The following is a 15,279-nucleotide window of genomic DNA, read 5'->3' as shown; positions in this document are numbered from 1 at the left end:
TAGTCAGAGACAGGAAAAGGCCAGACTGAAAGCATGAGAAAAGCAAGAGATGTTTGCAAGAACCACCCAAACTTAATGGCAAAGCTGAGTTTCAAATTCCTATTTTCACCATGTTGTATTCCAGATCACTGACATGTCCTTGTCGACCACTTAATTGAAACACCCTGTTTGTGTTACTCTCTTATCAGCAGTTCAACTCTTTATCAGAGTCTGGGATTAAGAGGTTCTCTTTGCCTGAATCCAACCAGAATGGATTGATCTAAAGGCACATCTGCACAAAAGTCTTTCATTTCTAGCTAGGAAAGAATAATAACTCTAGACATCCAGAATGGCTTCTACAGTCTGTAGATGCCCTTGATTTTAAATAAAAGCAGTCTACAGCTTGTGGTGGGTTGGCCTGGCCAGCAGTCATATTCCCAACCATGGTAGTGCAGTCCCTCACACGCTCCCTGCCACCAGTTGAGGCAGGACAGCGGAGAGAACAGGAAGTTTTCTCCACAGTTTAATACCAGAAAATGAAAGGGGAATTTGGAAGAAAAAAAGCAATGCAGAAACAGTCATCGCTTTCCACAAGCAGGCCGGTACCCAGCTAGTCTGAGTGATAGCGACCTTTGAAGTAGCCATCACCACTCCCATCCCCCAATCTTCTTCTTCTGCCTTCAGTTTATGTAGCCAAGCACAACACTACGTACACATGTGCATACACCTCTTTCACCATTTCAGGTCACCTGTCCCAGCTGTGTCTCCTCTGAAGCTCATGATCACCCTCTGGGGGGAGTCAAAGCAGGGAAAGAGAAAGCCTTGACACCACAATCACCAGGAACAGCCAAAACACTGGTGTGTTATCAACGCTGTTTTAGTCACAAATCAAGAACACAGGAATATGTAGGCTGCCATGAAGAAAGTTAATGCCATCCCAACCAGACCCTGCACACAGCTCTATTAAAAGCCAACATAGGACACAATACTCACAGAAACATATTCAGGGATGGAAAGCTGATCTTCAGGCAGAGATTTCAGCTTCTCATAGCAGTCATCTGTTAATTCCAAGCCTCGCAAGCTCCGACGGATATCTCCAGCCTTCTCTCTTAATTGATGATTTGTTTCCTCCAGCTGCTTTTGTCTCAATAAAATAGTTTCCATTTCTTGTTTCATTAGAGCTTGATGTTTTCTTTAAGATTGATTCGAAAACAGAAGACAAAGCAGTAAGACAAGTCAAAAACCTGCACAATATCCTGGCATAGGAGATATGCTTGTGTCATAAAGGAGAAAATTTAAAGCGAGATTAGGACATCAGTGTAAGAGTATGCACCACTGTGGTTACACAATCACATCTGACATTGTATAAATAAAAAAACAGGAGCTTCATAGTCCCACATACAGTTCAGCAAAATTGTACTGACAGTAGCCTGAAGTCACTAACAATACTATGTTGATTCTGTGAAGTGACAGTTAACCTGACCTGCTGACTTTAATTTATAAATTAGCCTCAATTTGCCAATTAAAATGTTAAAAAGCAGAATTTATTTCTGCACAAAATCCAAGGAACTAGTAAATCGCCAAATAAAGCCGTATTAACTGCAACCCGTGTCTCTCTGACCATCAGAATATACATAATTATGGTCTATTCCATACATATCCATCCCTTCATGCTCTATCCTGTAAATACCTGTTCTGCCCTGTACATGCAAATTGGGGTCCTTAAAAAAAAAAAACAAAAAAAACCCAACACGCTTAAACAAGCAACATTACTTCCAGACTTAAAACACTGCCATCACTATTCTCACCAGACAAGGTACTGTATAGCAAGAGAATTGGATGTTCAGCAAGAGATGTTTCAAACATTTTATTATTATTATTTAATCAGAAACAACTGTCTTTTTTTCCTGTAACTCTTCAAATCATATTCAAATTAAATCATTCTTCAAAAAGGAGTAGCTTGTAAATTATTTTAAAAGTCATAAATTTAATCATTAGTATAACAAGACATTTCTTTTTTCCAAAATAAAACTTCTCATCAAAGCAGTCATACAAAGACATTTTCTGTAGATAGTGTATGATTCTGTTAAACAGGGATGAGAATTGAGGTAACAGACAACTAATGAAAAAAAATGAAGAAAGGAAAGCAGTTCAACCTTTTTATGCCCGTTACTATTACTAATATTTTGAACATTAGTACTTTACTGAGCACTTCACAGATAATTTATTATGAGGAAACAAAAACATTCCCCCTTGTGCAAACAGCCATACAGAATTAGAGACCCTTCTCCAACAATCAGCTGCTCTTGGTTGAAAGTCTGCTGATCTCAGATCTGGCTTTATAGCACTAAATCTGTTCCAGAATTATTACAGAATATTACTTTGAATTAGTCACATCCTCTGAGTTGATGTATTCTTCACTGTAACACGAGACAGTTTAGTAATGTTCTCCCTTCACAGACAGCTTACAGGTGTTAAAAATTTAATTGCCAAAGTAAACTGGGGAAGCCTGCTATGCTAGCCAGTCTATTCTCAGCTATAGATTAATTCAAAATGTTGCAGAAAAGCAAGGAGAAAAGTAAATTTCTGCCTCATTAACAGGAAGCATTTCTGACCAATCTGCAATCCCTGGAAGTGTTAAGGGTAAGCCCTTATCTCTCCTAAGTCATGCAGGCTGCGCAGTTATAAAAAATTCTATTTAAATGATTCAGAGTGTCTGCTCCCTCTTTTCGCTCTTTACAGTTTTTTGAAACACCCCTTATTCAAGTTCCTATTAAATTTTGAATGCAGATAACAACAAAGTCAAAACCACAGACTGCGGCAAGTGAGAACTGAATTAAAATTTACTTGTGCTTACCAGTTTAGAATGGAAATACTAGTATAATCTGCAAAATAAATCCTATTCCTGCAACTCATAACCATTACTTTTCATTAGCATGAATTAATCCCAGTTCCTATCAATAAACTATTAAAGTTTATAGCATTACTTTGTCATACCTAGTATCTTCTTGCTGTAATGCCAGCTGGCTATCCAGTCGTAAAGACAACAGCTGCTTTTGATGGATTGCATCATTAAGCTTCTCTTCCAGCTCTTCAATCTAAAGAAAATAAAATGCAGGAAAGAAGTTACCTTTTGTTTGTTTGCTAAACATTTATTTTAAAGAATTACAACTATTAAGAAAAAGTAGAGAACTGGGAGTACAAAGATGATTGTCTAACAAAGTATCTAAACATGCTAAGGCTTCACAAAATAAAATATAGGTTTTTACCCAAATTAAAAAGACTTGGTTCTACAACTGCTTATTTCATCTAGATAGCTACTTAATTGGCTGATTTAAAAGTAGCCTTAAACTTACGCCAACAAACCAGTGTAAAGACCAGTTGTACAGGAGGTTGAAAACCTGGACTTGACACAAATGTCACAAAGCTTTTAGAAAACCTGTCTTAATTTCATGTATCTTAGTTGAAGTTGTATGCAACAAAGTCTCCTACTGTTATTATTACTGTGTGGCATATTCTAGCTACATCTTCACTAATAGATCACTCAATAGCATTCAGAAGACTTTTTCTAGCCTATGTCAAGTTCAGGTTAAAAGCCTCATTAACTTTTTCAAGTTAGTGACAAATTATTTACTGTTTCTGAAAAAAAAAAAAGTTTTTTTTCCTTTTACTTTAGAAATGAAAAAAAAAATAGACCTAAGATGATCCCAACTCATCCATTTGTAAGTGTAACACCTTGCACAACTCAGCTACATCTTCTGTATCTTTGTTTCCTCCTTTCGTGATCTTAAATAAACAAACAAACAAAATGCTAAGTAGGATTCCAGTATGCAGTTTAGAGACATCCTTTTGAGGGCCCAAGCTTCTACTACACTCTAAAAGCAGCAGAAACAAGAAACGATTGTATGATGAAAGAAACGTAACATCTCTTACCTTGGTCAAATATTCTACTTTCAAGTTATCAATCATCAGGTTTTTCTGAGACAATTCTATTTTAAGCAGCTGAAGATTATGGAGCAACTCTTTCCGTTCGATCAACTGCTTAGTGATTTTCACAGTACCTTCCCTCTCTTCAGAGGAAGAAAGATCATCGGTTGGGATGGTGGTTTCTAAGCTAATATCTTCTGACTCCAAGGAGCTAGAGATGTTTACTTTCCTGGTTTCCTTAGAGCTTTTACGTGACATTTTCTTTCACTTTTTGAAGCACTTTTTAAAGTTATATTTTGAGACGAGCCCCCGGAAGAGTCAACTGCAAAAAAGCAAAACAGTTAAGATGCGATGTCTCTGCAAATTAACTAAAGAAGCAATACTTCTCAACATCACAGTAATGTATTTCTCCTGCACTTAAGGAAGACATTTTAAGAAGCTCCGAACAGGGTGGTTTCCCGAGGACTCTGTCTTTTAATATATAATACTAACAAGGGTTTTGATACTACTAAATAATGATAGTAACAAGGGGTTTGACTGCAAAAAACACCTGCTTCTCACACTGCCAGAAAAGCATTCAAGCAAACCCCAAGCCCCCAAACCATAAAGCATCAGAGAGCACCACCCAGCGAGGGGCATAACGCGAGTGGGCCGAGAAGACAGAAGAGGCACCCCCTGAAGCCCGGCTTTGTCCCTGCTGTTTGTACCGGCCTGATGTGCCCGGTACCTTCGGGGCACCTCCCAAAACCGAGGCACTGGGGGCTGCCTGCTCCGGTGGGGCCACCCCTGCCCAGGGCAGGGGACAGCACCGGGATGCTCCGTGGCTCCGGAGCCGTTGCAGGGCTCCGGGGCTCGCTCAGCACCGGCAGCTACTTACGGGGAGAGGCCGTGGGTTTGCTGCGGAGAAGCACAGCCCGGTGCACGCTTCCAGAGGACCGGGAGAGGAGCTGGCAGCGACCCCGCGGGGCGGCAGGACCCCACACGGCAGCGCCCGCCCTGGCGGCCGCGCTCCCTCCTCCCCCTCAGCGCGGCTGCGCGACGCCATCACCGCGGCGACGCGGCTCCGCCATCTTCCCCCCCCTTTCCTCCCCCTTTCCTTTTCCCTCTCTCTCTCTGTAGTTGCCCGCCCGGCCGCCATGCTAACCTCGCGGACCTTCCTGAAGCGCACCCGGGCGGGCTCCGTGCTGAAGGTGGTGCGGGAGCACTACCTCCGCGACGACATCCCCTGCGGCGCCGCCGCCTGCCCGCTGTGTCCCCCGCGCCCCGACGGCGGCCCCAGCGCCCTGGAGGAGCGGCCCAGCGGCGCGGCCAGCAGCCTGTGCCCCGGCCCGCACTACCTGCTGCCGGACACCAACCTCCTGCTCCACCAGGTGAGCCGGGACGGGGCACGGCACGACGCCTCCCCCCCGCCGCCATCACCCCGTGCCCCCACCCCGGGCTGAGGAGCCGCTCCCCGCGTCCCGCAGCCCCCCGGCTTTGGGTTGCCTCCTCCTCCTCCTCCTCCTTCTTACAGGGTTTTGTTGTCTGGAAACGCTGGGAGTGGAAACCCGGTTATTTTTTTGGTTTGGCGTGGGTGTGGGAAGGCAGGCAGGGAGGGTGAGCAGATGCTGGAGCAGCCATCTGAATCCTCAGGTGGCCTCGTGTGTTTTAGAGCCCACGTGCGTTGCCCTAAATACCTCTCCCGGCCTTCAGAGACCGCTACAAATTTTATAGCGTGGTGTTGGGTCCAGGCGATGAACAGAGCCCACAAAGTTATCCCAAAGTGATCTCCATGAGTTTGGGGTGAGCTCTGCAACCCATCACTGTAAAGAGCGGCTTAGGTCTGGGCAACGCAGGCAGTACAGCAGGCTGGGAGACGGTGAATTCTCAAGCTCAGTGTTTAATTTGTTTGTTTGTTTGTTTTAATACTGTTGAGTACATCGGTAGGATATAGAATATCCCCTGCAGATGTTGGAAGCTGGAAGATGTGGGTCCTGAATGCTGTCATTCCTTACTCAGGAGAGGGGCACAGCACTCTCATGTTTTAGCAGTTAGCTATATTAAAAGCGGTAAGTAAGGCTTTTCATCCAAAACAGCAAGAAAGTGGATGTTTTCAGCCTATTTTCTGTGAAGTTCTTGTTGTTTGTTGGTGAAATTTTCATATGTTGTAGAGCACTCTGAGAACTTGCCAGGATGCAGTGCTATGAACCAGAGCAGAGGGTATTAGGCATTCTTGGTAACAACACCAACAGGTTTTCTCTAGCAACTGGAACAGGGTTGCAACAGTAATGCTTGGCCTGGCAATTCAGCTCCTGTGTGGAATAGTATTAAACTTTTTGCCCTATATACATTGTTCTAGGTCATCTAAACATCCATCAGAGAAGCTTCATCTGGCATTGCTCTTAATTGTTTCAGCCATGCCACCCAGTACTTCATCTTTGTCTCTTTTTGGAGGTGGGTTTACACAGTTGCTTGCCTCAAGCTCAGAAGTGAAGCACACATCTTTTTCCCCTGATAGGAGCATGGGTTTTTGTACATGGTTGTGTAGTGTGCCTATCAGGAGCAGAGAAAAAAAAAAGTGCTAAATTTAAAAGGGAAAAAAAAACAACACAGATTGGAAAATCCAATTTGAGCATTTTGCCTACAAGCAGAAGGGTGCAGCTTATTATTTACTTCATATTCCCAATGGCAAGAGAGAAAGGCAGGAATAGCATGTCTCATTCTACATTAGTTTTTTGCATATTAACCAAACAAATATTTCAAATCCTGTTATTGGACAGAAAAAAAAATAACGATGCATTTCCATTTTGTTCTTCAGATTGATATACTTGAAGATCCTGTTATCAAGAATGTCATTGTGCTACAGACAGTTTTACAAGAAGTCAGGAATCGGAGTGCACCAGTGTACAAACGAATTAGAGACGTGATTGGAAACCCGGAAAAACATTTCTATTCTTTCACCAATGAACATCATCGGTAAGGTGTAGAATAGGATATAATAAGGTTGTATAGATGCCCACTAAAAAGCTGGGAAACAGCTGGAACATGTGAACTAGGCAAATAAATTAGATGGACATGTCAGTTTAATTAGTGCATAGCACTATATACTTCTAAAAAATCCTATTGGGAAATAATTGAATATTCCGTGAGCTTTTTAATTTTTTAACTGCTGTAGGCACATACATATTCTGAAAAGGGTATTGACTAAACTTTATGGGCAATAGTGTTAATCTGCACAACGGAATAATGCTCTTCTATTTCAGTGTTCCTTTTAAACATATTCCAACGCTTTATAAATATGCAGGCTCAATCTGTAGGAAAATTCAAAAATCTGTTAGTCAGGTAGTGACAGAAGGGTCTAAGAAATGAAGATGCAATTACTTTGCCTACATTTGTTTTCATAAGTAGTTTCCACTGCAGCAGTATCATAGTTGTAGCAGTGTTCATCTTGAGTGCTGTTCAATTGTCAGTGAGGAGGTTGTGTAAGAACTTAACACTTCCTTGCTATTCTTCTTGACCCTCCTGTCTCCTAACTCTTCAGTGGTCTTTAGTATTGCATGTTTTAAAAATTAGTACAGCAGTGATTTGTTTGGCTTTACAATCTTAATCTTATTTGTCTGAAAAAGATGTTGTGATTATGGATAAATGTTGCGATTTTTTTGTTGTTGTTTTGGTTTGCTTACCACCCCCTCCACTTTTTATTTTTCTTTAGAGAAACATACATAGAGCAAGAGCAAGGAGAAAGTTCTAATGACCGCAATGACAGAGCCATTCGGGTAGCAGTAAAATGGTACAATGAACACTTGAAGAAAATGCAGAATGAGGAGATCCAAGTTATCTTTCTAACAAATGACAGAAATAATAAAGAGAAAGCCCTTGAGGAAGGGATAACTGCTTATACATGTAAGTTAAATGGCATGTATGTTTAATTTATTGCATGGATACACTATTTCAGCAGTGTCTTCGTGCCTAAATTCTTTACCTCTCTTGCATAAATATTTGTGTGTGTGCTTTTGTAGGTGAGGAGTATATAAAAAGCTTGATAGCTAATCCTGAACTTGTAGATCGTCTTGCTTGCGTATCTGATGAAGGGGTATGTCTTTATTCTCTTTTGTGCTTAATTTATTTTATAAAATGTTTTACAGTCTATTGTTAGATGCCGTATGTCAGGCTACTAGCATCAGTTCAGAAAATTAAAACTCTGGTCTTTATTACCATTTTCACAATACAACTTCTTGCTAACTGAAAAGGAAATATTGCAACTATTTTTACTGCTGCATTTTTATATGCCTATTGGTAGGTATCACCTATTTATTTGTGAAAAAACGGTTGCTTTAGGTAACTGATACAAGGCTGAGAATCTTAACAAGTGATTCAACAAATTGTGTAAAAAACAGAAATAATTCAACTAAACTGAAAACGTCAGAAGTCTATTGCAAACCATTTGATCTTTGTTTCTGTTTTGTCTATTATTTGAAAGCTTGTGTTAATTTATTATTTATCAAAAGCATTTTCTAGCAAAATAATCTGATTTAGCGGTCAATGGACAGAAGTGCATGCTGCAGCTTGCAGATGAGTTACTTCATTGTTTATTCCCTTTGTCCCGTGTTTATCAGAATTAAGGTTCAGGTGCTCATGTAAGATTAACACAGCTGGAAACTAACACCACCAAGAAAAGGGAAGATAAATTCCATCAGTTACTTTTAACAGTGGAATGGAACACACCGGAGGGACCTGGACAGGCTTGAGAGGTGGTCCTGTGAGAACCCCATTAGGTTACACAAGGCCAAGTACAAGGTCCTGCATCTGGGCTGGGGCAATCCCAAGCACAACTACAGGCTGGCTGCAGAATGGATTGAGAGCAGCCCTGAGAAGAAGGACCTGGGGGTGTTGGTTGATGAGAAGCTCAACATGAGCCAGCAAGGTGTGCTTGCAGCCCAGAAAGCTAACTGTATCCTGGGCTGCATCAAAATAAGCATGGCCAGCAGGGCGAGAGAGGAGATTCTCCCCCTCTGTCTCCTCTACTGAGACCCCACCCGGAGTACTGTACTGTGTTCAGCTCAGAAGCCCCCAGCACAAAGACAGGGGCCTGTTAGAACAAGTCCAGAGGAGGGCCACAAGGATAATCAAAGGGCTGGAGCACCTCTCCTGTGAAGACAGGCTGAATTGGAGTTGTTCAGCCCGGAGAAGAGAAGGCTCTGGGGACATCTTATAGCAGCCTTCCAGTACCTACAGGGGACCTACAGGAAAGCTGGGAAGGGACTCTGTCAGTGAGTGTAGTGATAACTCAAGGAGTAATGGCTTTAAAATAAAAGAGGGTAGGTTTAGATAAGATATTAAGGAAGAAATTCATTCCTCTGAGGGTGGTGAGGCACTGGCATGGGTTGCCCAGAGAAGCTGTGGAAGCCCCATCCCTGGAGGTGTTCAAGGCCAGGCTGGATGGGGCTTTGAGCAACCTGGTCTGGTGGGAGGTGTCCCTGCCCATAGCTGGGGTTTTGGAAATAGGTGGTCTTTCCAACCAAAACTAGTGTGTGGTTCTATGATTCTGTGACACACAGGAGTGGGAAGAAAGTGGAGGGCTGCCAAGCTGATGCTTTCAGGAGTTATCTACAATTCATTCAGCTTTAATTTAGTTACTGTTTCAAAGTTTAGTCCTCCGAGTTTGTTTTCATGTTTCATACAGCTGCTTACCCTGCATGCTATACTCTTTGCTATGTAGTACTGTGATAATATTTTCTTCACCAAACATGTATTTAGTCAATATATCCAAGTAAACATACATGCATACTTTACTTATACAGTAAACTTGAAGTAACTGCAGGCAAACAGGAGAAGATGTTCCTAGCATTATTATATTTCTACGTTCTTTATGATTTTATGCTTCTTTAGAAAAAACGACTGCTTAATAATAGTTTTTCATTATTGTGCGTGTTCATTCCTACACATAGTTATAATTTTGTAGTTTGCTAGCTTGAGTTTCATGTTTCTGAGGACAGTTTTGGAATTATTACAGATGAATTTTTTTTTTTTTTTTTTTCCCCTTAAAGAAAGAAATAGAAAGTGGCAAAATAATTTTCCCAGAACACCTTCCTCTTAGCAAATTGCAGCAAGGAATAAAATCTGGTATTTACCTCCAAGGAACCTATAGGGCAAGCAGAGATAATTATCTTGAAGCTACTGTTTGGGTTCATGGAGATGCTGAAGAAAACAAAGAGGTGAGTTTATTTTGACTTCACAATGCGAATTTTAGTCAGGGTCAGTAATGACCTAAAATGTAATTCTTCCATGGTGACTTGTGATGTTAAAAAGGAATGTTGTATTAATTTTTCTGACATCATTTTTTTCCTTTGTTTGTGTGGATATAGACTGCTGAAATACCAAATATGCTCTTTTTGAAAAAAAAATAATAATAATCTGTTTAAAGGTATTATTTGTGGTTTGATAAAATACGTATAATGAAACCTGAATCTTAGTTCTTAATACTGTTTCCGTTGAATTAGATTAGATTTTGAAATGTTTGGTGAAAGAGAAACAACTTTGCAGAGGATTATGAAAAAAACTGTGGTGAGCCCCTGTGTGGTTCTCCTGCTTTATTTGCCCTGCTATTTTCAGGCTGTATCCCCCCCCCCCCCCAAGAAGTTTATCCTGCTTGGGACAACTCCCATGACTGGAGTGCTGCAATGTCTGGCTATAGGCTCTTCAGAAGGGACAGGCAGCATGGAAGGGGTGGTGGTGTGGCTCTCTATATTGGAGAGTCTTTCGAGGTTGTAGAACTCGAGGCTGGGAATGATAAGGTTGAGTCCCTGTGGGTTAGGATCAGTGGGAAGGCCAACAAGGGAAGCATCCTGGTGGGGGTCTGTTATAGACCGCTGAACCAGGATGAGGAGACTGATGAGGAGTTCTACAGGCAGCTGGCAGAAGTTGCAAAATCGTCGGTGCTTGTTCTTGTGGGGGACTTCAACTTCCCTGACATATCCTGGAAGCACAACACAGCCCTGAGAAAGCAGTCTAGGAAGTTTCTGGAGAGTGTGGGAGATAGCTTCCTGACGCAACTGGTTAGTGAGCCTACCAGGGGAAGTGCCCCGCTTAAACTTCTCTTCACAGAGAAGGACTAGTGGGAGATGTGGTGGTTGGAAACTATCTTGGGCAGAGTGACCATGAAATGGTAGAGTTCTCCATTCTTGGTGAAGCCAGGAAGGGGACCAGTAAAACTGCTGTATTGGACTTCTGGAGGGCTGACTTTGAGCTGCTCAGGACACTGGTTGGTGGAGTCCCTTGGGAGGCGGTTCTGAAGGGCAGAGGAGTCCAGGAAGGCTGGGCGCTCTTCAAGAGGGAAATCTTAATGGCGCAGGAGCAGTCTGTCCCCACGTGCCCAAATATGAGCCAGTGTGGAAGAAGCCCAGCCTGGCTGAACAGAGAGTTGTGGCTAGAACTTAGGAAAAAACAGAGGGTTTGTCATCTTTGGAAAAGAGGGCAGGCCACTCAGGAGGACTATAAGGATGTTGTGAGGCTGTGCAGGGACAAAATTAGGAAGGCCAAAGCTCATCTGGAGTTCAATCTGGCTACTGCCGTTAAAGATAACAGTAAGTGTTTTTATAAAAAATACATCAACACAAAAAGGAAGACTAAGGAGAATCTCCATCCTCAACTGGATGTGGAGGGAAACTTAGTGGCGAGAGATGAGGAAAAGGCGGAGGTGCTTAATGCCTTCTTTGCCTCAGTCTTTAGCTGCAAGAGCAGTTGTTCTCTAGACACCCAATACCCTGAGCTGGTGGAAGTGGATGGGGAGCAGAATATGGTGCTCAATCCACGAGGAAATAGTTGGTGACCTGGTACGGCACTTGGATGTACGCAAGTCAATGGGGCTGGATGGGATCCACCCAAGGGTACTGAGAGAACTGGCAGAGGAGCTGGCCAAGCCGCTTTCCATCATTTATCAGCAGTCCTGGCTATCGGGGAAGGTCCCAGCTGACTGGCGGCTAGCAAACGTGACGCCCATCTACAAGAAGGGCCGGAGGGCAGACCCGGGGAACTACAGGCCTGTCAGTTTGACCTCAGTGCCAAGGAAGCTCATGGAGCAGATTATCCTCAGTGTCTTCAGGCGGCACTTACAGGGCAACCAGGTGATCAGGCCCAGTCAGCATGGGTTTATGAAAGGCAGGTCCTGCTTGATGAACCTGATTTCCTTCTATGACAAAATGATGTGCTTGGTGGATGAGGGAAAGGCTGTGGATGTGATCTACCTTGACTTCAGCAAGGCTTTTGACACCATTTCCCACAGCCTTCTCCTCAAGAAACTGGCTGCTCGTGGCTTGGACTGGCATATGCTTTGTTGGGTTAGAAACTGGCTGGATAGCTGGGCACAAAGAATTGTGGTGAATGGAGCCAAGTCCAGTTGGAGGCCAGTCACCAGTGGCGTTCCCCAGGGCTCGGTGCTGGGGCCGGTCCTCTTTAATATCTTCATCGATGATCTGGACGAGGGCATTGAGTGCACCCTCAGTAAGTTCACGGATGACACCAAGTTAGATGCGTGTGTCGATCTGCTTGAGGGTAGGAAAGCTCTGCAGGAGGATCTGGATAGGCTGCACTGATGGGCTGAGGTCAACTGTATGAAGTTCAACAAGGCCAAGTGCCGGGCCCTGCACCTGGGGCGCAATAACCCCAAGCAGAGCTACAGGCTGGGAGATGAGTGGTTGGAGAGCTGCCTGGCAGAGAAGGACCTGGGAGTGATGGTGGATAGTCGGCTGAATATGAGCCAGCAGTGTGCTCAGGTGGCCAAGAAGGCCAACAGCATCCTGGCTTGCATAAGCAGCAGTGTGGCCAGCAGGGCTAGAGAAGTGATTGTCCCCCTGTACTCGGCTCTGGTGAGGCCGCACCTCGAGTACTGTGTTCAGTTTTGGGCCCCTCGCTACAAGAAGGACATGGAGGTGCTTGAGCGGGTGCAGAGAAGGGCGACGAAGCTGGTGAGGGGCCTGGAGAACAAGTGCTACGAGGAGCGGCTGAGGGAGCTGGGCTTGTTCAGCCTGGAGAAGAGGAGGCTCAGGGGCAACCTTATCACTCTTCTTAAGTACATTAAAGGAGGCTGTAGCGAGGTGGGGGTTGGTCTGTTTTCCCACATGCCTGGTGACAGGACGAGGGGAAATGGGCTAAAGTTGTGCCAGGGATGTTTAGTTTTGGGTATTAGGAAGAACTTCTTTACTGAAAGGGTTGTTAGGCATTGGAATGGGCTGCCCAGGGAAGTGGTGGAGTCACCATCCCTGGAGGTCTTTAAAAGATGTTTAGATGTAGAGCTTAGGGATATGGTTTAGCGGAGGACTTGTTAGTGTTAGGTCAGAAGTTGTACTAGGTTATCTTGAGGTCTCTTCCAACTTAGACGATTCTGTGATTCTGTACCTACAACTGTTGGTACAGTTGTACAGACACTATTTCCAAGCAGCAGCAGTTGTCTCTTCCCTCCCCATTTCTGGTGGCAGCTGCGGGTGCTTCTTACACTCTCTGACTCTTAACTCCGATTTCCTGGTAGCGTGTGGAGGCTTCTGGCCCACAAAAATAGAATTGCCTGATTATTGTATATCTTTTTAAAGTCTGGTGAAAACATGTTTTTGGAGAGACTGTTGGAATCCTGAAGTAATATCAGAATGAAAATAAGTGTAAAGAGTGGAAAAAAAAGTCTTTTAAACGTTCTTTAGAGTACAGAGCCTGTTGTACATACATGTATATACTCTTCCATTATGCTGCTTTGATTTGGGTCTTTTGCTGCTATCATTGTGACCATTTTCATTTTGTCTTTTAAAAATCCAGATAATTATACAAGGTCTTAAACATTTAAACCGAGCAGTTCATGAAGATATTGTAGCTGTGGAGTTGCTGGCAAAAGATGAATGGGTGGCACCATCCTCAGTAGTCTTGCAAGATGATGGCCAGAATGAAGATGATATTGAAACTGAAGAGGAAAAAGAAAACATTGTATGTTTGTCGTTTTTTCTTTTTTACCACCTCTCTGTCAAGAGAGAGACAAAATCTGTAATATCCTGACCATAAGGTTTTAGATTTGCACATCTTTTTAATACTGCCTCCTAAAAGCTGTAATTACCTCAAAAAATCTTGGAAAATTAAATGTTTATTCTAGTCCTACTGTTGCATCGGATACGTGAATACATGTATAACAGGTGCTTTTTTTTGAGGGGTATTAATCCCTATCAGATATTCCCAGATTATTTTGTTAAATTACATAATTCCAATGTTTCTGAGTGGTAGCCAGGTGGCAGTATGCAAAGCTATATGTTAGTGTGTAGATTAGGAATTGCTGAAATAGGAGCAGATACAGTAAGTATTACAATGAGAGTCAGCTTTTAATGGCATTAGATATATTTGGAACCAATTGTAACATACTCCTCAGCTATTTGCAGTAATTCTGCTTAGTGTGTATACATGTGTATATACCCTGTCCAACAAATAATTGCGTTTCTTTGAAAACAGAATCTTTCCACGGAATTTTATAGGAAGATACGTATTTATTACGGTGTTTAGAAGTACTGGAGAATTTTCAAGAAACATTAAAAAGATTCATTAAAAATCAATAGGTTAGAAAAGAAAATGGGGATACTCGGGGAACAAGCTGAGACAGTAGAAGATAGCATTTCTTCAGGCTTTTTTCTGCTGTTCTTTGTTCTGGAATTATGTCCATAAAAATCCTTACAGAGTAAGGTTTGTCACATTACAAATACTGAAATTGTTCTGTTTATGAAGCCGTAATGAATTTATGGCATTATAGTGATAACATAACCTATTACCACCTACCACATAGGTTTTGAGATATGTGCTATAATCACACATGTTAACAAGTTCAAACGATTCTGTTTTTTCACCCCTTTGTTTTGTACCAGTTGAAGAATTCTGATAACAAGAGCATGCTGAGACCTACAGGAAAAGTAGTGGGCATTATAAAACGAAACTGGCGACCATTCTGTGGCATGCTTTCCAAATCACAGATCAAAGAGGTAAGGTAATAAAGCTATTGTAAGAGTAGATTTCTATTATTATTATTATGTTAATTAGAAGTTATTTGTTCCTTTTTCTGTCTGCTAATAGGCAAGGCGGCACTTATTTACACCAGCTGATCGCAGGATTCCTCGTATTCGAATAGAAACAAGGCAAGCAGATACACTGGAAGGACAAAGAATAATTGTTGCTATTGATGGTTGGCCCAGGAATTCTAGGTATCCTAACGTAAGTTTGTATTTCCTTCTGAACTTTTATCTATCTGACTTAAACTTGTTTATTAGGTAAGATGTTTATTATCTGTAATGCTGAGTAACTTGAAAAGGTGTTGATGTGAATTGTTAAAGTTCTTTGTACATTGTTCTTTAATAGCGCAAATTAAGGAAGTCCCTA

The 15,279-nt window shown here is 42.5% G+C and overlaps 2 protein-coding genes across 3 annotated transcripts in view; one reads left to right on the top strand and one right to left on the bottom strand.

Annotated features, from left to right (window-relative positions):
• PIBF1 (progesterone immunomodulatory binding factor 1) overlaps nt 1-4,907 on the bottom strand; it is a gene marked incomplete at its 3' end in the record, with an annotated part of 119,688 nt that extends 114,781 nt beyond the window's left edge. The window contains exons 1-4 of the mRNA XM_084306217.1: nt 4,784-4,907; nt 3,913-4,228; nt 2,977-3,077; nt 973-1,171 (exon numbers count right to left, since the gene is read on the bottom strand). Coding sequence (XP_084162343.1) covers nt 973-1,171; nt 2,977-3,077; nt 3,913-4,164 — 552 coding nt within the window. The 5' untranslated portion in view covers nt 4,165-4,228; nt 4,784-4,907. The remainder of the gene's footprint in view (nt 1-972; nt 1,172-2,976; nt 3,078-3,912; nt 4,229-4,783) is intronic.
• Nucleotides 4,908-5,009: 102 nt separating this feature from the next.
• DIS3 (DIS3 homolog, exosome endoribonuclease and 3'-5' exoribonuclease) overlaps nt 5,010-15,279 on the top strand; it is a 29,277-nt gene continuing 19,007 nt past the window's right edge. Inside the window, exons 1-8 of one of the 2 annotated variants that reach the window (XM_084285283.1) lie at nt 5,010-5,276; nt 6,704-6,861; nt 7,598-7,788; nt 7,905-7,978; nt 9,933-10,100; nt 13,687-13,851; nt 14,778-14,885; nt 14,977-15,114. In XM_084285283.1, the coding sequence (XP_084141409.1) occupies nt 5,043-5,276; nt 6,704-6,861; nt 7,598-7,788; nt 7,905-7,978; nt 9,933-10,100; nt 13,687-13,851; nt 14,778-14,885; nt 14,977-15,114 (1,236 nt within the window). In that variant the 5' untranslated portion in view covers nt 5,010-5,042. Of the gene's footprint in view, nt 5,277-6,703; nt 6,862-7,597; nt 7,789-7,904; nt 7,979-9,932; nt 10,101-13,686; nt 13,852-14,771; nt 14,886-14,976; nt 15,115-15,279 lie in introns of both variants that reach the window. The other variant, XM_084285282.1, reaches the window with a different exon arrangement.

The sequence above is a fragment of the Netta rufina genome (assembly GCF_964035555.1).
Source record: "Netta rufina genome assembly, chromosome: 1".
In the NCBI taxonomy this organism is placed as follows: Eukaryota; Metazoa; Chordata; class Aves; order Anseriformes; family Anatidae; genus Netta; species Netta rufina.
This window is presented reverse-complemented; position numbering and strand designations above follow the sequence as displayed.